At 39.3% G+C, this 26456-nt stretch overlaps 1 protein-coding gene across 1 annotated transcript in view; it reads right to left on the reverse strand.

The window, feature by feature from the left end:
- ITGA4 (integrin subunit alpha 4) overlaps window positions 1–22477 on the reverse strand; it is a 35051-nt gene extending 12574 nt beyond the window's left edge. The window contains exons 1-16 of the mRNA XM_030952140.1: window positions 22089–22477; window positions 21880–22001; window positions 15819–15925; window positions 15591–15720; window positions 14241–14308; window positions 13460–13589; window positions 9967–10052; window positions 9578–9637; window positions 9350–9487; window positions 8580–8691; window positions 6851–6945; window positions 6448–6538; window positions 5094–5139; window positions 4567–4721; window positions 3054–3208; window positions 315–464 (exon numbers count right to left, since the gene is read on the reverse strand). Of these exons, the coding sequence (XP_030808000.1) occupies window positions 315–464; window positions 3054–3208; window positions 4567–4721; window positions 5094–5139; window positions 6448–6538; window positions 6851–6945; window positions 8580–8691; window positions 9350–9487; window positions 9578–9637; window positions 9967–10052; window positions 13460–13589; window positions 14241–14308; window positions 15591–15720; window positions 15819–15925; window positions 21880–22001; window positions 22089–22273 (1830 nt within the window). The 5' untranslated portion in view covers window positions 22274–22477. The remainder of the gene's footprint in view (window positions 1–314; window positions 465–3053; window positions 3209–4566; window positions 4722–5093; window positions 5140–6447; window positions 6539–6850; window positions 6946–8579; window positions 8692–9349; window positions 9488–9577; window positions 9638–9966; window positions 10053–13459; window positions 13590–14240; window positions 14309–15590; window positions 15721–15818; window positions 15926–21879; window positions 22002–22088) is intronic.
- Between the last annotated feature and the right edge of the window lie 3979 nt (window positions 22478–26456).

A 26456-nucleotide genomic window follows, 5' to 3' on the forward strand; every position in this document is an offset into this window, starting at 1 on the left:
AAAGAGTGTATTTCATTTATGGGTTCTGAGATACATAGTACTATTTATGCTGGCAAGTTCTCTGCACATACCTTCTTTATTTTTAAATCATAATACAGATGGTACACAAGTTCTGCAAAGAATTTTTAGCAAAAAATGAGGCATTTTTTTTAGCATTCTGGTTTATTAATTAATATCAAGACATAATCCCTAGGTGTGGGGCTGGAAAATGCATTCTTTCACATGCTATGAATCAGTGAAACTTTTTTTAACTGGAGATTAAAACATGAATATTTACTCACTGCGCTGGAAAAAAAGAGAGCTCATACACTAACCTTGCTTTTTATAACATCTTTTTCTTTCCTGCGTTGAAGAACAGCCTGAAGTGGTGAAAATTCTTGAGCATTTCTTTTCTGTAGAATATGATGCCCCAGATGATAACTCGCTTCAACATGTACAGGAGTCAAGATATCCCTTACATCTTTCTACGAAAATTGGAAACCTAATGAGTTAATCATATAAGACAAAACATGTATGCTTATATTTTAAACTTACAAGGTTGCCCAGAACTCACTAAAACAGCAAAACCTATTTTTCACATGTAAAATAATTCCATATGGCTAATACACTTTCCCAGACATCTTTGTTGCTGAAGGAGGCAGTCAGAAATGCATAAAGGCAGAATATGTTCAATGACAGCATCAGCCATTTCAGAATGATGATTCTTCTGTGAGAAGATATCTTATTGAATAGCAAGCCTACTTGTACCAATAATCCTGCCTCACACACCTATGAAAGGCTGCATTGCCCAAGCAGAAAAATAGGTAAAGGTGGCTAAAATGAAGAAAGGTAACCAGTACAATGAGGCCAGACAAACCCAATGGGTATTTACATATGAAATCAAAATTAGTTCTCCCACAGTACAATTAAATCAAGTTGTGACTGCATTTTATTTTTCTGCTCCTTTATTTTCCATTCTGTATTAAGAAGATTGAACTCCTCAACTAATGACTATTTTGTACATGAAGCCTTGCCTCTGTAGGAATGTTCAGATCAGAGCCCAAACTATCTACTTGTGAAAACTGAACAGCTTGAAGCACCAACAGTAGCAAACCTGATTAAATTACTCCCTTAGTGTAGGGGATAGACAGACACTGATTGTCCTTCCACATGGCCACTGTTTTAATTCTTATCTGCAAGCTTGTGTTGGCCAAATCACATATTATCTAACTTGTAATAATTTTCCACAAGGTCTTCTCTGCATCTGCTTTATATTACTTCCATTATACTAATTAGCTATTAATTAGCCTTTACTCAAAATACATAAAATTTATATTGTCTCTTGCAAGGACTGTACTTGACAGACATTCACACTTACTTAACTTTAGGAGCTTCACACAAGTACAGAAACCTCAGTGGGTGGAAGGAGAAGCTTATAATGTTATTAATTAAGAATTGAAAAGAAAATTGAATTCTATGTAGAAAAAAAAACCCTAATGATGGACTATAGGAAGTGAGGCAAATCAATTCCTTCCTCCTACACAAATATCTGCTCATGCTGGTACAGCAATCTGAACAAGGTCAGCTGTCAATCACATCTCCATTAGTTTACAAAACTCTTATAAAGTAAGTGGCAATTTGCCATTGCTCCTGCAAGCAACATTCACTTAGGTGCAGCTATCAGCTGACATGCATCTGGGAAATTTTCCAGTAGGTAACATAAGCTTTCCTTTCTACCCTGAAGCTTTGTGATGAAGAATCGGCTTCTCATCATGTCACAAACAAAAAATAAGGGAAATAAGGAAGAAGAAAAATACATTGAAGAATATTTCCCTGCAGTTTTTTTGCAGCTGTAGAAAATAAAATTTATTTTCCAGCCTTTGTGCAGGATCAACTGCATCAGTCACCTTGATAGATGTTTGTTTGTTTCAAAAGGTCATAGAATTGCTACCTTGAGGATTTCAAAGAAAACATTAGGCAAAGTAGTCCATTATTTTGTTAGCCTTATTTCCCCTTACATCTAAATACTCCCCCTTTTCCCTCCTAAATAAGGTCTGTCAGGAGAGAAGTCTATTTTTTCTGAGTTTAATAAAATGTGGTTCCTTTGTGTCCACTGATTTTTATTGTTTGTTGTGGTTTAGGACTTCCAAATTTTTCCAAAATTTTTGTTTTGGAGAACAAGCTTCTAAAATGTTTGATAGAATAAAAGTGATTAATTTTTTCTTGTTAATTGAATGGCCTTAAAATATTATATCCTTGTCCTGATTACAGGTTTTATTTTACTTTCAAGACAAGTCCCTCATTCTTCTTTCAGAGGGATACATCCTGCAGGAGTGCTCTTCCTACCCCATTTCCACGCTCAGGTTATGGGTGAGTGCTGCATTCCTTGAAAGGAAAAAATCAAGCAAGCCCAAGCAAAGCTCTTCTTCACACCCTGCTGGCCTTTGGCTCCTTGCAGCAAATTCACAAAGCAGACCACACTATAAACCTTGAACTACAGACTTTTCTAGCAATCATCTTCATTTCACTTCCTATGGATCAGGAATGGGTTCTTTCCTTTTTAGCTGAGTCTACCTTGTCTACTTACAACAAAAACAGAAGCAAACCCATACACATGTTCTTTGTTATACTTACAGATGACAAAACATAAAAAATACAAGTTTTAAGACTTTGCATTAAGGAATACATAAGAAAGTTCCATCAGAAATGTTCAGCGGAATATTAATGTTGTATCTGCATGATTACTCCAAACCAACCTCAATCTATATATGATCTGTCATCCACAAAAAAGATGAAAAAATTTCAAGAGTGCTCAAGGTCCAACTTAATCACTGTGGTTATTATTATTATTATTATTATACATCTCACCAATGTAAGAGATGGCAGACCTACTGACTTCCTCAGAGAAAGCATCAGAATTAAAATATATTAACTGTGGAATTTCTGAATACAAATATTTTACTTGCACAATTATGTGATGGAATTATAAACAGAATAGGTTCTTTTGCAGCAGGTCTGCTTTTCAAAGGAGAACAAAGGATTTACAAGACAATACATACTGAAAACTACATTACCCTCATAAATGCTGGATGATCTTTGCAGGTAGTAATATTGCTGTAAATCTTTACTTTTCCTGAGATTGTATCATGTGTTCCATTGGAGGAAAAATAAAATCTTGCTTGTGTATCCTCTTTTCTGTTCACGTCAACACTCAGATTATAAAGCAACACTACAAAATAAAACCCAGGGAAAATAAAGCTTATAAATCTTTAAGTGTTGCAATATTAATGAGTTTATGGTAGAAATTACAATTTCTGACTCACTTCCATAAGTATATTCTGTAACATCCATTTAAAAATGCTCTGCTTAAAAACACTGACATAAATCCATACTAAGAAAAACTTCTAGTACCCTGAAAATTGCTTCATGGCTGTTCCCCAATACATGCATTTATATCAGGGATAGTTTATCAGGTTGTATTTATATTTTCTACCAAAATCTATTTACAGAAAACCCACTTCAGTTAGTTACATGGCTGACAGTAACTTACAACAAACACTTAAGTCAACTAACACTGACAAATATTGTTTAACTTTACAGTTTTTTTTCTATTTAAGTTAGCATGAATTGCTATGGTAACAAGTTGCAAACAAGTTTCAGAGCATTACAGATCTATTACTTCTATTTTTTTTGCCAAGGATTAGGTTATCTACAATTTCTACTGGTACTTTTTTAAAATTAAAAAGTCTTATGTACAAGTCCAGCAAGGGTGACTCAGTCTGACTGCTCATGAGTTTCAAAAGATCTGATAAAGATCAAAAGACACATAACTTTACAGTTCATCACTGCATGTGCTCTCTGTAACATGCTCCCTAAGGTTATTGTCTGTTCTCATCCAGAGGAGTTGAGCAATTTAATTTTATATACCATGTACTTGCAGGGCTGTTTGCAGTTTACAAATAGCACATGACAAGTAGGTTAAAAGCACTCAGGCAATACAGGCAAATTTAGACAGTAAATTATGTTAAATTAATTCACCATGAATATTCCCTCTGAAAGACACCACTTCTAGCAATACCAGCTTTTGCCAAAAGCAAAATATTCATTATATAAAATACAACACAAGATTTATTTTTCAGTCATTTTGGTGGGACTCCTCTTTCACAAAGTGCCCCACAATGGGATCAGCTGCTTGAGTGGCTTGTGAAGGAATGTTTTCTCTCTATTGCTAAGTGGAAGGCAGCATCCTCCAGCAGTCCCATCTGGTTTGGTCCATGCCTGAGAAGATTGCTGTTAGAGGACATCTAAATATCACCCTTTAAATGCTGCTGTCTCTGCAAGTAACTCCAGCAGTTCTAGCAGGGATGTGCTGTTATTCCAAAGTGAACAGAAGTGTAATGGCCTGAGGTTATAGGGTAATCATGATATAAAAAAGGGATCCATGATATAAAAAAGGTATCCATGTTTTCAGCTTTTCATTTTATACTGAAGTCAGATTAATGCTCTATTAAATACCAGCAGCATTATTCTGTAAATAGGTGCATTTAAAATCAATACATATAGTGGATTATTTTTCCAGTAGCTTACCAATATAACCAGGTACCTCCCGTCCTCTATAGGTAAAGCATATTTTCAAATTCATACAGGTGGCAGGCTGCTCATTTTCCATGCAGTCCAAATTAGTTCGATTTATTGAATTAGAATGTTTTAAAGAAGCTTCAACAATTATCACTGGTTTTGTTCTAAGAATAGAAAAGAGTATCACAAATAATGTTCAGATACAGCTTACAGAATCTCTGCAAAAACTAATCATCCCTGACAACCTATTTTTATATTTTAGAATTATAATTTTAAAGGTATCTGCGTTTTTCAGATAGTTTCAAATAGTTGTATGCAAATTATTTTTACCTCAAAAGTCACAGAATGGTATTTTCATTTTTTCAATGTGTTTACTTAAATGCTTCATTTGTAGAGACTTCTAGAGCTTATTGAATGAAGTTGAAGATATCAAGAATATAATGAGGTTAAATTAAACTACTGAATTTTAATAAATTCCACTAAAAATACAGTTCAATTGTATGGTCTTCAAAAGTATTGAAATGTAGCAATCTCACCTCAATACCACAGCAGAATCAGAGAAAAATGCACCAACTGCTACATCTGCACAAAAAGAATGGATCAATAACCATAACTTGTCAACAGGAATTGCTTCTTAGGTACAAGCATTTTATAGCATATTCACCTTTTGGTGAATATTAAGACACCATTTGCCCTTTATTTACTAGAAGGGATATACTAGTATTCAAAGACAGCTCCTCAAATACTTGTGCACTGTCCATAAATGCTGTATGCTAATTTGCTGGACTTCCAGATATTGATAATGTGGTGATTTGATTTCTATTTCACATTTAAGTGGTTGATACTGAAGGATAAGCCAGCTAAATAGGAGACACTTGCCTTCTTCTCCAGCCAGATATTCAATATTGCTATACATGCACATACATATTGGTTTTTATATATATAACTGATTTGTTTATGTCTATTAAATGTATGAAATTGTACATAGCGAGAGATAAAGGTATTTCCTTTATTCCAAATGAACTGAACTCTTATTCATGCAAGGAGAAAAGAATATAGACAGTATATACACCTCTCAAATCAGGTAGCAAAAGCGAATTGTCAGATGATTAAATGATACAAGGGCTGAGGATGTGACTGCCAGATTAGTAACCAACAGCTGACCTGTGAGCAGACTACTTGTAACCTGCCCTTTAGGCCAGCATTACAAATTAACCTGGATAATGTTTTTGTGGACTGAGCCAGAACACACAACAGGGTAACTTTGTGCTTTTCCATCCCCAAGAGCAGGACAGACATACCTGACCTGACCTAAGACTTATCTGCAAAATTTCAGAATGTTTTGATGATATGTATAAAGCAATTAATATATTCTTGGCACCAAGTTAGCACTACTTTGTCATGGCCACAATGGTCTTAGTTCAATGCCATGAGCCCTAAGTGAGGGTAAAGTACTGTTCACTCAGACTGAGAGTCAAGGAGCCCATGACTCCTGTCAGAATCCAGACTCTGGGAAGGCCAGCAATATATTCAGGTTAGCACACTAGTCTGAACCACAAACATGCTTCCAGTGCCCAAAGCAGCTCATTGTGACATTTGTAAATGAGATGTCTGCTTTAAAAATATAAATCACATTTCTCTTCCCCTTGTGCACTATGATCTCATTATTACATTGTTCTCAGTCCTTAAATAATAGTTAGGTGACCGTGAAAACTGACTGCCTGGCCTCAGCTTTACCTCTTCTTTTTTCTTCCCAAAACATAAGATGTGACATGTCATCTCAATAACAGATTCTGCTTCTGTTAAAAGTATCACGTAGCACAGTAGGATTGTTCCCTATGAATTTCTATTATTTTAAAAATTAAAAGTAAACAAAATTGCTTAATTTACCTTGATAACCATTGTTATCTACATCAATGCCACTTGATATGGATTGTCCAAACATGCTTAAAGAATTACTGACTTCTTTTCCTTGTATTCTCTGAGGAGAAAAATGTACAAGAGAAAATTATTCTTGGAAAGCTAATCTCTGAGTTACAATTTCCAATGAAAAATGTTAGCAGAACAATCCTGCTGCTGAACTTAAATCCCATTAACTTTTTTTAAAGCTCCCAAAACCATTTTTTTTCTCTCTTACAGGTTATATTATGACTGGAAATCACCGACAATGTAAAAATTTTCTGAAGTCTTTTAATGTACTTCAGATGGTCAGACTGCTAAATGAAGGGGAAACCCTCTCAGATTTAAACTTGGGGTTTTTCTGGATTAGGTATTTTGCATTGAAAAAGCGTACCTGTGAAAATGATGGTGTTATTCCATCTTTCCTGCCATTGTATATATAAATAGCCCCTTTTAGGTTATCTTCTTGTGGAGCCCCAATTGCCACATCTGTGGAAAAACAATTCAGTGATGACCATGGACTAGGAAATATGACCACTGAACAGCTGAAGAAATGCAAATCATGATCCATGCAATGCCAGACCAAATTTACTTGCCTGAATTCAAAGGCAGTTGTGAACACAGACATAAAGCAAACAGAAACATTACAGACCAGCCCAGTAATCTGATTCTACCTTAATTACTATGTGTGAAAAGCAACAATCAAATACTGCCACTTTGTTAAAGACAAAGTCTATTTCTAGTACTGGGAATTTTGACCCTTAAGAGGTTAAAAGGTTACCATGAAAGAAGGCAAAATTATCATGATCTTTAAAAATAGAGGAAAAAACAAGCTTTATATTTATGGAACAGTGATGATTTTCCTGCTCCTCCCACATCGATTAAGTCACTGAAACACAAGTACTCTTATTACAGTGCCCAAAATGAACCATTTATTTTTCTATGAAGTGTCCATAACAGTTAATAATAAGCTTGGAAATTAATTATAATAAGTTAAGCATTTAACAAGGAAATGAAGATACAAAAGGATATGTTGGTACAAAGGGATATGTTTTATGCCTAGATGACCTAATCCCAGAGGGGTGTAGCAACTCGTAACAAACTGAATGAATGTACCTACTCACCAATCCACCCTCAACAGCCCTTACCAAAAACTCCCATGGTTCAAATAGCCAGAGGCTGTTAACCAAGCAGTGGAGGGAGGGATGGGGAGATTATGTACACCATCTTGAAAGTCACTGTTAATAACTGGGAACTTGCATTTACAAATAAGCAAAAACTGAACTCTCTGCAAATCAGAAATACTTTATGCTGCACTGAACCAAAAATCACAAGAAACCCAAAGCCTTTGACTGGTTTTACAGAGCAATTCTCTGACTGAATCTGCATTGACTGAGTCTATACTGTGGTGACTAAACCACATAAAGCACATTATACATCTCTCTACTTGTGAGATGGAAATGGGACAGTCAAGTTGTGCCTGTTACACACACATTCTTGAGGTCAGATTCTACACCACCACCCACACAATTATCTTTACAGGGCTGATACTGATGGTTTAGATCATTGAAAGAGTTAGCTCTACTCTGCTTTTTAATTACTACAGAAAAATGCTTTATATTACCCAATTTCTCTTCATATTTTGCTTCTAGCTTTTTTCTTACAATTTTTTTTCTTACTGCCACTCTCCATATTACATCCACTTTTTATTTCAGTATTTCCATAGCCGTCTCCCAACATGAAGGTTGCTTTCAATATCCCCAAGTATTTAGTACTTACTGGTGACAAAGAAACAGATTTTGACTCAAATTTTGTTTATGATTGTTACAAAATTGCCAAATTGTTCTACAACCTTCATATCAGATATTTAATACAGGATTAGTGATTCCATTTGAGTTATAAAAGTTACAGATTATGCTATCACTTTATGTTCATGCTTTTTATTAGACAGAACCTAGTGCCTTGGTATTAAACATCAATGACTGTGAAGCAGCTCTTCTTTAAGTCAGAAAAGTTGAGTCCCAAACCAAAAGAATTCTCAGACTTCCATAATCCTCCTGTTTATCACAGCATTCCACTGACCACAGAGAATTAAACCCAACAGGTTTTCTTCGTATTCTTACCCTCAAAGCCATCATTATCTATGTCTCCTAGATTGGCTATGGACTCTCCAAACCTCGCTGCATATGAGTCACTCCCACTGAGCTCTATGTTCAGCTCTACCATCTTTGCTTCCTGAAGGAAAACAGAGTCAATGGCACATTAATGGAGTATTAATCAAAATGTTAAAACTGCCTTGGATACCAATATATAACCCCACCAAACTTCTTGATGTAGAAGCAAGCATTTTCAACTACATTTTATCGTATTTAGTGTAATAATAGTAAAGTGATTACACTTCCACTTGTGACCCTTAGAAAGAATAAAAAGAAGCCCATTCTAATGTATGATCTGCCCAGTCATGTCAATTGCAAAACTGAGGAGTACCAGTCTGTTTCCTGACTGGTACCAGTAACTGCATGCAAATGTTTCAGTCCTTGTTTGTTTCTGAAGGGCTTGGTAAGTTGCTCTTCAGCTGGCAGTTCAGTGGGAAGCACAGCAGTGGAGGAGAGCTTGGAAAGGGGCTGCAGGGGCAGGCTGTCACCACCTACAGCTCCTAGGAAACGAACCCAGTCTGTCTGCAGTTCCAGCACTGGTGGGAGTAACTGCGCTACAGCTGACACTGCAGCCTTTGGGGGTGTGCTGTGCACTCCTGCTGGGGCAGTCATCACAGCCCTAATGCTACTTTTTCCATATCTGGAAATATGGGATAAGAAGAGAGGAAAACTCTTCCTCTTAGCCTGTTAAACCAGAACGGCTCTGTTGCCGTGTGTTTTTAAGAGAAAATACTTACAGAACCTGAATTAATATAGACATACACTCTTCCCTCCTCTCTGATGGTACTTTGCATTGGAGCACCAACCAGTAAGTCTGAGAAGCCGTCTGAATTCAGGTCCACAGCACAAACTGCAGCTCCAAAGTAAGAACCAAGCTGTGTGCAGACAAGAAATCATTATTTTTGAATTTTGATGAAGATGCGCTAGAAGTTATGAGGTGCAGAAAAGTAATAGGATAGATTTACCTTTTTGCCCTTTAGTTCAAAGAGAATATTTAGTTGCCTCTCATTGCTAAAAATATATGCCTAAAAGGAAAAGAAAACACAAGCAGAATTCAGCAAACTGTAATCTGGAACACTTCCCAGTGCTTTCTTTACAGCATGTGCTAGAGAATCAGCAAAACAATGCTCAATATCACAAAGTACAGCTATCTCCTGTTTCCTACCTGCACCTTCTTCAACACCATAGTTCATATCAATGTTATCCAGATTGCCTGCCCTAATGCCTTATTCAACTTTTCCCCCATGAAAAGTCACATCTGATACTTGTCTTTAGTATATTAATCTAAATTGGAAGATCATGGTATTTTTGTGGGGTTATAGTCATTAAGCCAATATTATAGACAATTCCTTACTTTACCAGTCTGCTCCTGTTGGGGAGCCCCTCCAATTACTTCTATACTGGATGGTGTCAGAAAATGTCCAGCTCCAACAGAATATCCTGCAAATCAGAAATGCACCATTCAATACTGGGAATGCTATGTAACAAAGAAAGAATGGGAGCATGCCTTATAAAAGCTGTCAACACCATAAATTATCATGAGTCTGACATTCAGACCTCATGCAAGTCAGTAATGAAAACAGAATAGAAAGTTTTTGAAGTATAAGTAAAAGGTCACTACAGACAGTAAGTTCCATCAAGCAGGAAAAAGTGTCAGAAACACTCATTTCTTCCCAAGAACTCAATTATCTGCCATACTTCAAAAGACAATAAAATAAATTGCAAACACCTTCTGTTAATGCATATTCTGCAATTGTTCACTGAGTCCACACTATTAATTCAAATAAAAATTATCCAAGTAGATGCACTGGAATGTGGAAATAATAGATTCAAATGTTACTTTTTGACTATTATAACTGGATTTGAGAAAAATTAAATGTAGTGCTACTCTATGTGCACATACACACACAGAGCACCATGGACACACACATGAAAATGTCAGGAACAAATTGCAAAAGCTTCATTATGCAGTAAAAAAACATTACATCAGCTTTAGTAAATAAATCTACATTACAAAGCATTTCTGTGCGGGGAGAGAGATTATAAACAGGACCATATTTTGGTGCAGACATCTAGACACAGAACTGCAAAACAAAGGCTAACACCTTAACCTGTAGCTGCACAAGTCATCCTTACTCTTTCCAGAGTACATTACAGCTCAGAATACAAGACAGATAACATATTCCACTACTCTTGCATTTACTGAATGACTGCTGATGTTCACAGCATGCAGAGGAAATGGAAATATCATCTTAAATAGATGAGAACAAGCTTTGAATCTTTTGTCAGTGAACATAACTGCCTAGAATTCAAGTTCTCATTAAGCCACCTTTTTCTTTTCACATTTTAATCTAAAAGAGATGAACAGAGCAATTTATCATTAGAAGGTCAACACCTAGCTTTTATTTACTCAACAAAAAATTAAGGATGACCCTTAATTTACCTCCTCTGACATTTACTTTCTAGTTATTTTTGTTTTGCTAAAGTGCAAACATAACTAATTCTTAAGGACTTAAAAAAAAAGCCAAACATACACAAGAATTACAGTAATCACACAGTTCTCATTTTTCTTTAATGGTATTAAAATATTTGGCAGAGGAAGGGGAAATCATATAACTGACCCTTTAAAGGCATAGAGAAATGAAATTTTATTTCCAGCTCCATAGTTTTCACCTTTTTACCATCCCTACAGTTTTTCAGTTTCTGAAATGTTACTTGCCCTTCTCAGATTTCTAAAAGGAACTGTCTTCTACTTTATGATTTCTTTAAGGCAGTTTAAGGGCCTAAGGTTATTTTTCATCAGGGCCAGCTGATTTGAAAAGCTGAATAACTTTGAAAATTCCTTTTATAGAAGTCAGCCATCTACTACTCTGCAAGAGACTCTGAAGTAGTCAAGAAAATATGACCTAGGGTTATGTATTACAAATGTCTAATTTCCCTCTTTCTTTCAGTTGTCTGGTACATGAACACCCTTGTTTCTTCCAACTTATGGAAAATGCTACAATACTACTGCACTTCCTGTAGTCTCTAGTTTCTTAATTATTATTCTCTATTTATGTTTTTCATCAAACTGTTAAAGATGCCAATGTCTTTGTCCCTATGAGTGCAAGAATAGAGTAAGTAGATAATGGTATCTACTCACATGCTTGAATTACACTCTGGTCACAATATACTTCCACCACTTGGTAGGGATAATTTTATTCATTACTCAAGGGAGCAACAAACTCAGACATCTAAAAAAATAATTTGGTAACAGAATTAACCCTGAACAGATTTTTGTCTTCAATAATTACAAAGATGGGACAAATGCTGAGGGAGGGAAGGTACCTTTAAATCCTTTCAACCACACTATGGGGTTTCAACACCATTATAAGGGAAAGGAGCAGAGGTTAAAGTACCATGAAACTGCAAAATTCCAGGCTTATCACAGCTGCTACTGTAAAGACATACAGATGAGTTAATGGTGCCCTTCTTCACCTTCCTGTAGAAGGGCTAGTTCAGAAGACATATGGCTCTGCTAAGCCAACATGCACCAGATCACTACAGTGAAGCAAACTCCAGCTGATTTCAGGTCCTGGATGGCCAAGGCAACTAAGAGAGATCACATATGTGTGTAAAGGCCTTCCCTAACCTTTCCTCAACACAGTCCTTATGCAGGTTTTTACCCATTTGCCTGGATCTGGCTTCTGGCTGCCAATGATTTGACTCATTCATTACAAAAATTCTCATTCTTATACTTGTAGAAGCAGAAATCTGGAATGAACTTATTTTCCCTAGAGAGGTGCAGTACTTTTTCTGCTGATTACTACTGGAAAACTGGAGCTTTCCATTCTCTGAAGCTCTTCTTTTGTCCTGTGAAAAGTTAGAAGTTCTACTGGCTGACCCTAGGGATCTGCACTTCTGATCCCCCTTTACCAGCCAGTCTTCTCTTCTGCTTGACTTTCCCACAGAGCCACTGTGGCCTTTGCAGGCCCAGAACTGAATTCTGAAGTCTTAGTTCACTGTGTTTCACAACAGCTATTTCATAACATATGCCAACTTCCTATTGTCAGAGGAGTGGAATCAGAAACAGGAAATATTTATCCACGTGAACCGGAACTTTGAATGGGAAAATGCAAAACCCAATGGTCACAAGCAAAAATACTCTTGCTTAGGAATTCAGGAAGGACAGATGAGCTTTTCTTAGTGTAGTGAGAACTCTGAAGCTGCTGTTGTTTTTTTGGCATAAACCTTTCCAAACTGTAGCACTAAATTCAGCTAGTTACTTGGATATAGGTACATGAGTAGAACTTCATGGCCTTGGTTACAGACACTCATAAATGAGGTTTGCTTTCTCACAAATCCAGACTAAAATATGTTTGGAATAAAAAGGAAAAAAAAAAACAACATTGAAGGAAAGTTTGTTGTTTGTTTCTAAAGGTCACAGCATACTTCCCCTTATTAACAATACAATTAAGACTTCTCTGCAGCTTTCACTGTAAAAATCTTTTCATATTTCTGTTATATGTGAAACCACTGTCTTTTCCTGTGAAAGCTCTTGGCAGCACTGCAGACTTGAGTGAAACGAAAACCATTGCTAATCAGAAGCATCCCTACCTTCTAAATCAAGAAATGGTTAAAAGTCAGTGGTGAGATGATAAGAATAGAAATCCACTGTTTGAGAAGTTTCCTCATAGAAAGAACAGAGAGGAAGCCTTATAACTGAATAATATTTAACTAAATCAGAAATCAGCTGTAGAAATGTTGCTTCTGGGGTTAATAGTGAAAACACTCAAAACCACTGTGCACTCCCCCCAAGACCAGCTATCTAGCTTATATTTTAGTAAAGTGTTAAATCCTTTAAGTACCTAGATAACTGCCAAATTTCACTTGGTTATTGGAATCTGTGTAATAGTGGATTGTATTTGCAGTTGTGTTGTATACAAACACAGAACCAGTCCAATAGAATGATCCAGGGGCTCCCATTATGATTAAGTCCTAAAAGAAAAGTAAAACAAAGCCATGTTATTCACACTGAAATATTCACGAAAATAAACAAAACAAGTAAAATGCTCTTGTTTAGATCTTCTGTGAATTCTATGAAATGCTACTGGAGATGTATCTGGCTCAGCACTGGGGTTTACTACTAAATTACAGATAATATTTTCCAGACTTTGTAAAAATACCATTTTAAAAGCTATAAACTGTAACAACAAAATACAGCAATTCAGGATATTCTCTTCTCAAATGAGTTTTTCAGAAATTACAATCTTAGGGTGGAATGGAGATTAAATAATATAGAGTATTACTCTGTAAAGCAAGAAGGCAAGCATTATAAATGTTACATCAAACGTATTAAAGAGAATAACAAAATTTCATCCTCTGCTATACCCATGTCCTTTTTCCAGATGAGAAATATCTTTGGATTTAGTAAGGTGTAAAAGTATTCTTGGGAATAAAAATTAAAGCCTTACTTGGGAATTATCATGCAAGTCATAGCAAGATTTAATTAAAAATAAATTAAAAAGTGATTTTTCCCTCCCACAATAACATACAGCACTGATGTTTGCATTTACACATCCTCTTTTAGATATTATACATAAAAGTAAATATATAAACAGAGAGACTTCTGGTATCTTTAATACACACCTCAATGTAAAAACTAGATGTTCCAGCCTGACACGACCCATGGTTTTCTCCAAACTTTCGTGCATGATCTGGGAATGGGCAAGAAATATTAAAAAGGATGAGAAGCACATACTTCCAGAGTTTTGTCACCAGCTTTCAACAGAAGTTCAGACAACTTACGAAAAAACAAACAAACAAATACCTCCCCAAAAAGTTGGTTTTCAGTTCTGCAATAAAACTAAAAACACTGGTTTCTACTAGATAGCCTTAAGGCGCAATATACTATTGTAACAAACTTAAAACGCTGTGTATCACTTGCTCACACCTTTGAAATATTGTGACTTTAAAGGCTATACTTTCAAAATTGTTCCATGAGTGGAACAGACAAATAGTTTGAGCACCACATCTGGATACTCCTCCACTCTGTACTTCAGGCATACTCTGACAGGCTTGATTGAACTTGCCCTGTGCTCCACTGGTGCCACGAGGGGTTTGTGTTATGGCAGTCTCAGACATCCTGCTTTCATCCTAGCAATCCAACACTCTCCCAGCTCTGCTTTCCTGCAATCTTTGCTGACTGCCTGCCATCAGGGTTCCCTTCACTCCATACACAAATTTGTACGCTGAAGTCTCCAAAGATAAAAAACACATGATTTCACTACCCCTTGTAAGAGTCTCCAAAGCCAGCAAGTGGGACATTTGATGGCATTACTCTGTCTGCACAGAAAGATCAGATTGCCAGCTGATCCTTGCATTGGCAAGGCATAGGGGCATGAGATCATTCTCCTGGGTGGGTGGTACATAAGAATGGGAAAGCATGGACGGAATCATTTGGTAGACTCTGGTCTTGCCTCTTATTCTGCTCCTGAAGTTCTCTGAGGAAGAACCCCTGAAGGCCTCATGCCACAGCAGCAGCCTTGGCAGAAGGTAAGTAAGGGACAAGGACACGCACTGTGACAGCCACTGCAGCACCTTTGGATCAAAGGCTAAGGAGCAGGTGGCAACAATCCCTAGCAGGTATTTCTGCTGCTCTGCTGTGAGAGTCTCCAGAGCAATGACAGAGTAAAGGAAGGAAGGATGTCCTCTACTGGCCTGGTTTTGAGAAGCACACATCCTTCAGCAATGCAGTTCAGGAAAAAACTACTCTGATGCCCTGTTCCAATTTTTTTTTTTTTGCCTTTTGAAAGCAGGTTTTCTTTGGAGTGATAAACATCTTTACATCACAAACTGGGCTCATATCATCAGCACTCAGCCTCCAAGCCTCTGGTTGCAGAACACCTACTCAGAACAACACAGGTTTTTCACAAACTCTGCACCATTCAGTTGTGTATCTCACCCTTCCCTACAAAAGGACTCAAGCCTTTTGCTTACCTATATAGCATGGGCATATTCTTCTGCTCAGCTCAGTTCGAAAATCAGGAGGGATGGCAAAACAAATGCCATGTGGCAGTTTGTGCTCATTTTTGACATAAAACACATTTTTCCATCTATGTCCACAAGCCTATGGATATAAAACAAACACAGCATTTGACATGGAAGCCTAAGAAAGCTGGCTGCAGTCTGACAAACAGACAAACAGGCCCAGTGGTTAATACATACGACAATAGATCCGCCCTCCTGTGGTTGCCTCGACAAGCTGACACCCAGCCACTGATTATCCCGCTCTTCCACACACGTCTTCCCACAGCGCTCACCACCGGGATGGCCTAGGAGACAAAGAGCAGTGCTCTGAACTGAGGGACAAGGTGAAGAACAATGTGGTGGGTGACAGGAGAATCCAAGAACTCTGGGGGTACAATGCAGCAATTTGGGTGTGGTGGATCTGACCTCTGTCTCTGTCTTACACAGGTCATGTAGACTTTTTACTTTCTTCTTGAGCAAAGATATGATTGTGGGTAGCCAAAGGGAACATACTGGCTCTGAATGTGATAGGCTGGCAGTGAGGATGGGTTTCTCCAGCATTACTCAGATAGAAAGTGACATTACACTCAATTCTGGTGAAGGGCTGTTCCTGTAAGTGCTCTTCAGCCTAAATGTTTGTAAGAAATATAAGTAATAGCTGTGAGTGCCACCTAAACTCTAGGCTAAAGCGAACATCCCTCCAACTGTGTGTCTATTGGTAGCAGACCTTAAAACAATCTCTACTGCAAACGGCTATCAAATAAAGGTTGTACTGCCACCTCTACTGGGGATGGCACATCATTACCTAGCACGTCCTGCATGCTTCTGCCACTGTTGCAATTATTCACTAGCAGCTCTTAGTGTTAGTTCTTAAGTAGAGTGATTTTTTAAAACCTTGAGAAAACACACTGAAATGTCTTCTAACTCTGCCCCACAGCTCAAAAGGCCACAGTATTGCCAAGTTAGCAAACATTTGCTTTCTTCTGGAAAGCAGTAGTGATCCCCACAGTAAGGAGAAGCTACACATTTATTCTAAGTTATATAAAGGAAGTTTTTAATTTTTAAGATGTTTGTATGGATAAGCATTAATCAAATTGTTGAATTGGTATTTTCAATGCATCAGCATGATAGTTTATGAAAAAAACTTCCTATAAAATAAGGAAACACATTAGGTCATTTGAACAAACTCTTTTGCATAATTTTCAAAACTTTCTCAGATTGAATACAGTTACAGGTGAACCTGTATGGTTCAAACAAAAATGTTTGAGGTTTAAGGGTTAGTTTAGTTACTCAGAAGAGGATGTCAGTACAGACCACGGAGACATGGTACTAATGCTGATGGGACATTGTTTGCACAGAAAAAAGCCCCATAAATCACACCCCAGACCTTCTCACCCCTCACCCCACCAAAAAGCCTGCAAAAATTAACCCACCAAACAAAACACCTATGCTGAGAGCAGAACTGGCATTTATTACTGTCCAGTGCATTAGAGAGTTTAAATGAATACATAGATTATCCTACTGGCTAATGTCAGATATGTGAACTTCCATGTACTGAACTTCCTTGTACTGCTTTTCAGAAACAAGCATGGAATTTAGTTTTGGAACTGAATTTTGGAGTTATGCAACGGAAAACTTTTCACTTCCTAAGGGAGACATTTCCATGGTTTACATGAATTATAAAGCACATTAATCTGAATGAAATATCCTCAGAAAAGAAAACTCCATTACACTCCCATGTGTAAGAGTTAGTCCTCCTTTAAATTGCACAAGGCACTTCTGGTAATTCCCTTCTAGCAATGACTTACTTGGGACTTGCTTTTATATGGATTTGCAGGAATTGTAAGAAGTAGAGAAGACCAGGACAATAAATTTAGACCCCAAGAGACTGAGACTTTTTATCACTAAATCAAATAAAACCAGACAATGATGATGTGAGAGATGAGTAAGTTCAGCCTGTTTCAGTGCTTCCTTCCTGTGCCTCTTTCAGAGGTTTGTAACAAGAAAAAGCACCACCATTCTTTGACACTCACTGGATTTCATTCCCCTCTTCCTTTGCTCCAGTGTATGTTGATTCAGGATTATTTTGCCCCTCTGCTGACATGCTGCCTTATGTTTCCTCTCTTTCTCTGACTGGCAAGTATTCAACCACCTTGAAATTACAGACTTTTGTGGGAGAGAGAAGCAAGAACTTGACATCCCAGACACCCTGATGAGTCCCTGCTCAGGGAATGACATTATAAAAGCTTTATCAAATGAGAAAATGCAGTATTCTGCACAAGCAACAGAGCAGCACTGCATAAGCTCAAGAGGACATGGCAGCTTGATTGCCTCAGGGAAAAGGAGCACGTGCTGTCATAAAGTCACTGAGAAATAAGTAATTGCCCATGCCTGTGTACATTACACAGCTGGAAGATACACTTCTGCTATCATCCCCTCTGAACACATCCACAGAAACAATGCAACTGCACACAAATATGGTCATAACTTAAAAAGCCACTTCTGGTTTTGGCCTCAAGGATCATAATACAGATGTTTGCAATGTCATCTGAGAAACCAGTTTTATATAACTTGCTCCAGTGTTTTCCATGCCCAGAGCCTTTCATCACCTACTTTATTCTCCCATAACTCCTCTGGTCCCATTGCTAACTGATGAAAATGATGAAGTCTGCTGCAAAGGCAATAAGCCTTCTGATATCCTGCTCCTAGGTGCCACGGCCTCAGAGTCTAGTTTTACTCACCCAGGAACTACTTTCTGTTTTCACAGATGTGATGGGTTTTATCCCTTGTATGTCCCTCAAATGACTTCAACCCAAAACATTTTAAATGATACTTGTTTCCATCCTTCTGTAACAGACCTAGGTCCAGAAGATCCCATGTTCCTTGGAATAGTATGGCTATTTGAAAGGGGTCACTTGCAAGGTACGAGCACTGCAAGCAACATAAAAAAGTCACACTACCAAAACTCAAACTTACTGAAATCAAAGTTGGACAGACACAGCTCTGCCTTTGGGGAAAACCATTAACTGTTCACTTTTCCATTGTAATGATTCAGCTGGGGGAGCTAGAGGGCAATTTGTTCACAGGTTAATTGTAGCAGAGACTTAAAGGAAGGGAGCAAGACTGAAACTGCAGGCAGAGCTTTCTGGCCTTATGTTAAACAATATGCAGTGAATTTACTGCATTCATTTGTAGCTAAAACTAATTTTTTCTTTAGACTGGATGGCAAACTGCACAAATTATTTCCTATATATTTAGCCAGTCAATCACTGTTTCAAATCTGACAGCAGTGCTATTGATGAATTTCTGTAACATTTTATATGTCCAAAATTCAATAGGTCAAAATGTATAAAAAACTTTGTGTAAAGTCCTCTGCAATAATCTGTGACCACCCCAAACTGATGGGGGAAAGGATTTGAAACTCAAGACTAGAAGATGGACACAGTGCTTCAACCTGAAGTAGTGTATTTCGAAATACACTACTTCAGGTTGAAGCACTGTGTTTTGTAACCACACAAACTTGAAGTTTGATTACAAGCCTCTGCATCTAACATAAGCCATTATTTAAATATACTCCAAATACAAATAAATCTGCAGTCTAGAACACTTGACACCATAAACAGAAGTACTAGAACTCAAAAAGAGACTGAAAACTCTTCTATTCATCAGTCAGGGAGAGATTTAAAGGTGTCAATGAGGGGCTAGGAAGAGGAAGCCTTGCTAGTGTATCTCATTGCCCTTTTCAGCTCCTAATCCAGCCCAGGGCCTGCAACATCTTGAAGAACATTAGATCTCTTTAAAGTATGTCTGGATGAGTTATCCCAGATACTGTGATGACTGCAGCACAAGACTGCTCCCAGCAGCTCCTTTGCTACTGAGGAAGCAGATAGGGACTTGTGACATATAAAAATACAACAGCAGGTTTGTGTGATCAGAGGCTTCCTAATGGTTCACAAATCCTTCATTAATTAGTTATGGCAGTTTCAAGGCTACTTTAGCAAAAAAGAGTGACAAAGTATTTTAACATATTTCTGTCTCCAAGTAATTCACATCCATTTATTACAGAAGCCCAACATTTGGAAAACCATTTCTATTGCCTGTTATCACCTCTACTTTTTTATGACTTATAATTAGAAACTTACCACCTCAAAGATGTTTTTACCAGAATGAAATGCAAATTCAACTACTTAAGAGCAAGACAGAAACACTTATTTCTCATTGCGTCCGTTCAGCAGTGTAATATATTGCCACACATTTTTCTAAAGAAATTCCCTATTCTATGAGATCAGAATCCAAACTTGAATGAGTTAGACAAAGATAATTAAGTTCAGCTTTGTAATTGCAAGTTTCCCTGCACATTTCTCTGACCTCAGATACTATGCCACTTCATTCACATCCCATGTACCACAGCTGCCTTTGGCTTCTTCATTGACCTCAATGACCTGTTTTACAATACAGCTCTTCTTTTCAGCTGCTATTTAACTTCAGAAATACTACAGACAAACCTTAGTGATGCAAAGATGTCATCTTTGCAGTAATGGAAACCTAGTTTGCAAAAATGTGGTTTAACTATTGTTTTAAAAAGTATAACCTGCAGCCTTCAATCCTGGGAATAGAGGCCATGTTAAGCTGAGCCTTTGGAACTACAAACTTTTTCATATATCTGTTGCCTCATTTCACTTAGAATCCCTTAAGCTATTGAAGAAAAACCCATCATATTATTTCTTTAGAGATTTTGTTTCTCCGTTGGCTAAATGAGCAAACTGAGAGGCACTGCAAATGTTTGTAGTTTTCAAAGAACCTGAAACTTTCAACCCTTCCTTTTCTTCCCTCACACAGTAAAGGCCTATTTTTACCACCAATCTAGGAACAGGGATTTATTGACTCTTAGCATATGTTATAAAGTCACCACTTTAGTTGACCTCCAAGATTTTTTGCAAGCCTCCTAAGAATCAGGCAGTCAGAAAAAAAAAAGCCTTTGTTATGTATAACTTTTTAACAGATATAGTATTGGAATGAAATTACTCAACAAAAACCCAAAATACTACTTGGGCTGGTATAAATTTAATTTCCATTCTTCCTAGCAGCAACTGCTTGTCTTTTTCTTATAGGACTACACGTAAAACACCACCAAAGTGCCTTAGGTTTTTGTAGCCCAGTTACAAAATGGAACTCTTATATTGATTTGTAGCAAAAAAAAAAAAAAAAAAAAAAAGAAAGAAGGATAGAACCTGTCAGTTCTAAGTTTTATACACAGACATGTAGAGAAATAATTGTTTTAGTATTTTTTTGGTTACAGCATGCTGTCACCAAACAGAGCTCCACCCTGACAGCCACCAGTTCATGGCGTGCTATTGCTTTCAAATATTTTGATAGCCCTTTTCCCGCGCTTCCCCTTGCTGGGTGGTGTGCTCATAACGGATGGGATACTCTTGGTCGGAGGGTGGCACAGTACAAGTTGGGGAAGATTCTCTCCATAGCACATGAACAGCGTCAACAGCACTGTATGCAAATGGGACAGGAAGAGAGCCCAAAGCAATTCACACATGTTCATGGCAAGCCAGTGCAAAGCCTTCCCCTTTTTAACAAGTATCAAACGCTTGAAAGTTGAGTAAGTTCGGCCAGTTACATCTCCTAAGTATGGAGACTGTGGAGATAGAGAGAAGCGAACTGAAATGCAGGACCCGTAAAAACTGATTCAGACAAAAATAACTTTGTTCGCCTGAAACTCCAATAAATCTGCAAGCAGGGGGAACCCATCAGCAAGACAGCTGTGGCTCAGAGTTACTTTAGGGTGGCTTCTACGAAGAGAAGGCTTTGCAGGAGAAAACATTATTTAGGCACATACTTCCACCCTCCCATCCCTGAGCTTATTGCATTCACCCACTGCCCTGAAAGCTGCAGCAGCTCTACGCAGAGCAGGCTCAGACCGAAACTCTCACGGGGCTTCTGACTCGGAGGCTGAAAGGTGCGAAAACGGCTGTGGGAACGACATCTGTCACACCTAACTTCCCCAAATCAAGTTTTGGTGCAGGTCATCTCTCTTGATGCCGCCGCTACAGTCCTTGGGCAATAGCGCTGATCTCGCCCTTTGGCGAGAGGCAGAGCACTCTGCAGTTTACGGCGGAAGGGCCCAGCACGCTCCGCAGCGGAGCGGAGCGGCGGTGCGCGCAGGGCGGCGGGCACCCTCTGTCCGTCCGTCCGTCCCCGGCCGCCGCCCCGCCGGGGTCTCCCCGCCCACGGCCCGCCGCCAACTCACCCAGCTGGAGCTGCTCGCACTCTCCGCTGGAGCTGTCCCCGATCCGGCACCGGAATATGGCCCCGGGGTTGACCACCGACTCGTTGGCGGGCCAGCTGGCCCGGGGCGCACCCGTCACCAGCCTGCGGGGCAGAGACGGCAGCGTGAGGAGCCGCGGCCAGGGCAAGGCGCGACGGGCCCCCGCGGGGGCGGCCGGGCCGGGCACTCACCATCGCTCCTGGCCGTGGCGGTGCAGGAGAACCGAGTAGCCGAAGAGGGTCCCGTTGCCCCCGCGGAACAGCAGCGCGTGCTGCGTGTCCAGGTTGTAGGGCCGCGCCGTCGGCAGGCACTGCCACAGCAGGAGCAGCGGGGCGGCCCAGCCCGCAGCGCCCCGCGCCCTCCCGCAGCTCCGCATGGCTCCGGCCGACCGGCAGCACACCGACGCCGGCTTCCCGCCTCTCCGCTCAGCGAGAGGAGAGGGCAGGGCAGCGCCGCGCCCCGCCCTGCCCCGCCCTGGGTCACCCTCCCCGCGGCCCGGGCTGGGGCTGTCCCCGCGAACGGGGGAGTCACACGGGCACGCCGCCGCCTCCTCCCGTGCGGCCGCAGCCCCTCTGCCTGCCCGGACGGCGGGGGTCGGGTTTCTCCCCGCCCCGTCCGCGCCCGCGGGGACGCTGCGGAAGGGACGTGGCCCTGTGTCCCCGGGCAGTGCGCGGCCCCGTGGGACGCGGCCCTCCCGACACCAGCGGAGCAAAGAGGGCCGCGTCCCCCTCGCTTCGCCTCGACACACTTGGTCGGCTGGGTTGGCAAAAGGGGCAGGAGATGCTGGAAACTTATCCTAAAATCTCCCGCCGAGCAGCGGGTGGGCCGCTCTACCCAAGCGCAGTACTATGTTCTGAGAAAGGAAGTGTGGAGAAGATTGAGTTTTCCTTTTAGATTTAGGAAGAATCCCAATACCCCTGTGTTGAAAGCCTTCCCCACCGTGGCTGTGCCGAGGGGGTCTTGCCTGCTCTCCGCGGTGGGGATATTTGATTCCTGAAACCAGTGCCGCAGCAGCAGAGCACAGTGAGCCTGGCCTACCCGTGTTGCACAAGACTGCTCACTGCTGATGGCTCCTTCCTTTCACGTGTGGTGTAGTCAAAACAGCACCCCATCGCTTTTTGGTTTTTTTTTTACATTTTAGAGTAACTTTTTCACACTCTTGTTTAGTTGTTCAGTTGCTGACAAAGTTAGCAGCCACACCTCCAGACAGTAAAGGAACAAAGGAAAATGAGCATCCTGCAAGAGATCTGGTATTTGGCAGACCTTGTAAGGGCTCTCTTGATCTTAGTGAGGAGCTTTTCTGTGTGTTTTCAGCAATCAGTTGCTGACTCTTGATTTAGCTCATACTGAGTTGTGTTCATCCTGAAATCAAGGCTTTTACTTCTATCTGCAAACCTTGCCTCACTGAAGTCCTTTGAATACCAGGGCTTCCCTGTTGCTATAATAATCCCTGTATGTGGATGACCTATGTATAATGGTATTTTGAATCTGAGAAACAAGAACAGAAGAACTTCTAAATGAAAATTTTAGTGACAAAGATTACTTATTGCATCTGGAATAAAAACCTGTATGACTGCAACTATCGAATATTATACACATTAGAAATAACAGTGAAATTTCCCTAATGGAAATTTAGAACATGGCATTTTAAGTTTCTTGGAAAAATACTCCCCCTTTCATTTCCATTAAGTTAGTGGAAATGTGGAAAGTTTCACACTTCTGCAAAATGCTGAGCAACTACCAGAGCAGGGAACTGAGGCAATGCAGAGCGAAACATCTTGTCATCCTGACCACATGCAGATGTGTAGTTTCTGGAATGAGATCAGCACAGTGGAAGATCTGACAGCCAGTCAGCAGTGTATCTTTTTGTAAGTCCTCATCTCTTGAGCCATCAGAGGGCTTCTCTGGATGACACTGATGTGGAGCAGTGGCTGTTTCGTGCAAAGAAGCCAAACAGCTTCTCAGCTGCTATTCATCTTCCTTCCAATTACTGACATCAAAGGAGTTGAAACAATCAACAGCAGCTGTGAATCTGCATTTCTACTACTCAAGACGTTTTCACCCTCATTTTCAAAGCAGCAAAACGAGCATGATTCAAAACTGAAATGCTAAATTGTGGTTTAGTTGGTGAAAAATTGTGACATGGTTGTTCCACCATGATGCAGGAACCATGTTGAGATGGTGGCCGGTTCCTAGCTGACAGGAAAAGGTAGATTGTAAAGTTGTGGGATTCAATTATTGGTGCTTATAGCTGCTTATCATAGCTGCTTATCAGCTATGATATGAAATTGAGGCCTCTACATCACCTGTCCGGAGGAAATGTGTGTGTTGTCTCCTAGACTGCTAGAGTGGATGTGATCATGGTCCATCAGGCATCAATGAAATCAGTGGAATATAAATTACTGGAGAGTCAGAAATCCACACTTTTGAGAAATATTTGCACGTTTCAGTACCATTCAGGTACCAGGCAGAGAGCAGAATAAATGCAGCTGACAATATGGAGTAATGGAGAGAGAACTTGAGTTTTATTAGGGATTAAGAGAATTTGCAGAAAAGATGGAACCAACACTGGAAGCCAAGTACCTGTATTTACAAATCAAATATCAGTTATGTATCAGTTTATGTGTAAGTTATCCTGAAATAATAAAAAAAGTTGTCCCCAAAATGTCTTGCTACTATTCATTCGCAACAGCACGTCTCCCACAGTCCTCTGTGGGTTAATAACACTAGAAGCAAAATATCACAGTGACTTGCTTTTGTGCTTGAATTTGGTTCACCATCTAAGGCAATTTCAGAGGAGCCAGTGGGATGATTTGTTAATTATATTAGTCTGCAGTTTGGCAGCATTTTTTACAGCAGATGTGTGCATTTCATCTGACTGTCCTCATCTCTTGCTGCTTGTTCTTGAGTCATACTGCTGCCCCTGGTACACTGATACTGTTCAGTGTCTGAGCAGTGAAACACATCAGAGAAGTGATCTGGGTTAAAAATAACTCAGCAAAATCTCCCAAACCTAGATCAGATTTGTAGTTTTTATATTGTGGCTGGCCAGTTATATTGGTTATATTTATAGGATGGTTTAAACTGATGCTGCAGCTTTAGGAGCTTTCTCATGTAACTGCCTTAACTTTCTAGAAGTAGCAAGTCTACAAAGTTAAAACCTACACATATAACTTAAAATGAAGCAGTTTCTTTCCCTTCTTCTCACCGGTGCTGGTGAGAAGGGAAAGAAAATTACTGAAGGAAGAACATCCTGATTCTGAATGTCCGTCAGCTTTCTTCTTTGGAACATATAATTTTTGATTCCCTAAGTTGGAAGGCATTTGTATTAAATTAAGTCCTGAGTATGGGCTGGTGTTGGGTAACTGATCACATGACTACTTTTGCTGTGTTATAAATACATGAGAGCACGTGTTGCTAAAAATCTTCATGGATATGGCTGCTTTCAGCTGTCCCTGGTCTCCTGTGTGTCATGTAAGCCTACTGCTGCTTATGGAAGCGTGTCTCCAAATCTACTCTGAATTAGAAATAAAACAATCAGTGGTTGAGTTCTTGTTCCTAACTAGAAAGACATGGAAGTTTAATTTTTAAATTGTCTAAGTACTTAAATAGTCCTATTTCAAATTTGAAGTTTCTAAACCTTTCTGATTTACTGAAACATGGAAAATCTAGGGTTTTGGTCAGACCATAACTATGTCTTATTTTTATATAAATTTCTCCCCCACCACCCCCCAACAATGGCAGTGAGCCACAAAGTCTATTATTCATATGCTGGCATCTGAGAAATTATAGAAGGCAAATACACTCTTACCTCTAAGGCTGTCTTCAAGAAACTTCATCTTCCCTCTGCTGTAAGATACATGAGAGCTCTCATGAAGAGGTTGTATTGTCCACTGACAAGTATAATTAAGCACAGATGTTGGAGGCACCAAAAAGAAACAAATGTTAGCAAGGGTCTTAATTTTATCATTTTGCTTATATTCTCTTTAGAGATCTTAATTTCATTTAGAATCAGTTAAAGAGAAACAATCTTTAATTTAATCAGCTTATAATATATTTACACTCATATGATGTCCTTTTAGGAAATTCTTTAAAGAAGTTTTTTCTTCCCTTGAAAAATTGTGCTGCTGAATTAAAGACTGATCTGCCAAAAGAGCTTTCCAGTATTTAAACATATAATAATGTTATACAGACAATGACTATGGCAACCTGACTAGAAGAAGCAAACAAAAGATAATTATAGTTAACAACGGCCTAACTAATAACTGCATTTTGATTTACAGATAGGTAGAACTGGAAATTAATCATTACATGTATATGTGTGATTTTTATTTCTTAAAATTTTGTCAAAGATTCTTGAGTTGCAAGACCAGACACAACTAAATAACCGGTTCTGAGCAGAATTGGGCAGTAACTTCTTTTCCCATCCCGAAGGAATTGCTGAACTTTTGAAACTTTCCCATCTGAAATTCAAACAAAGAGTGTTTTCATGCACCATTTCTGTGTCTTTCTTTGTAAAAGTCTGGTTCGGCACAGTTGCAGCATTTTTTCATTATTAT

This window comes from Camarhynchus parvulus, chromosome 7 (genome assembly GCF_901933205.1).
Source record: "Camarhynchus parvulus chromosome 7, STF_HiC, whole genome shotgun sequence".
Taxonomy (NCBI): domain Eukaryota; kingdom Metazoa; phylum Chordata; class Aves; order Passeriformes; family Thraupidae; genus Camarhynchus; species Camarhynchus parvulus.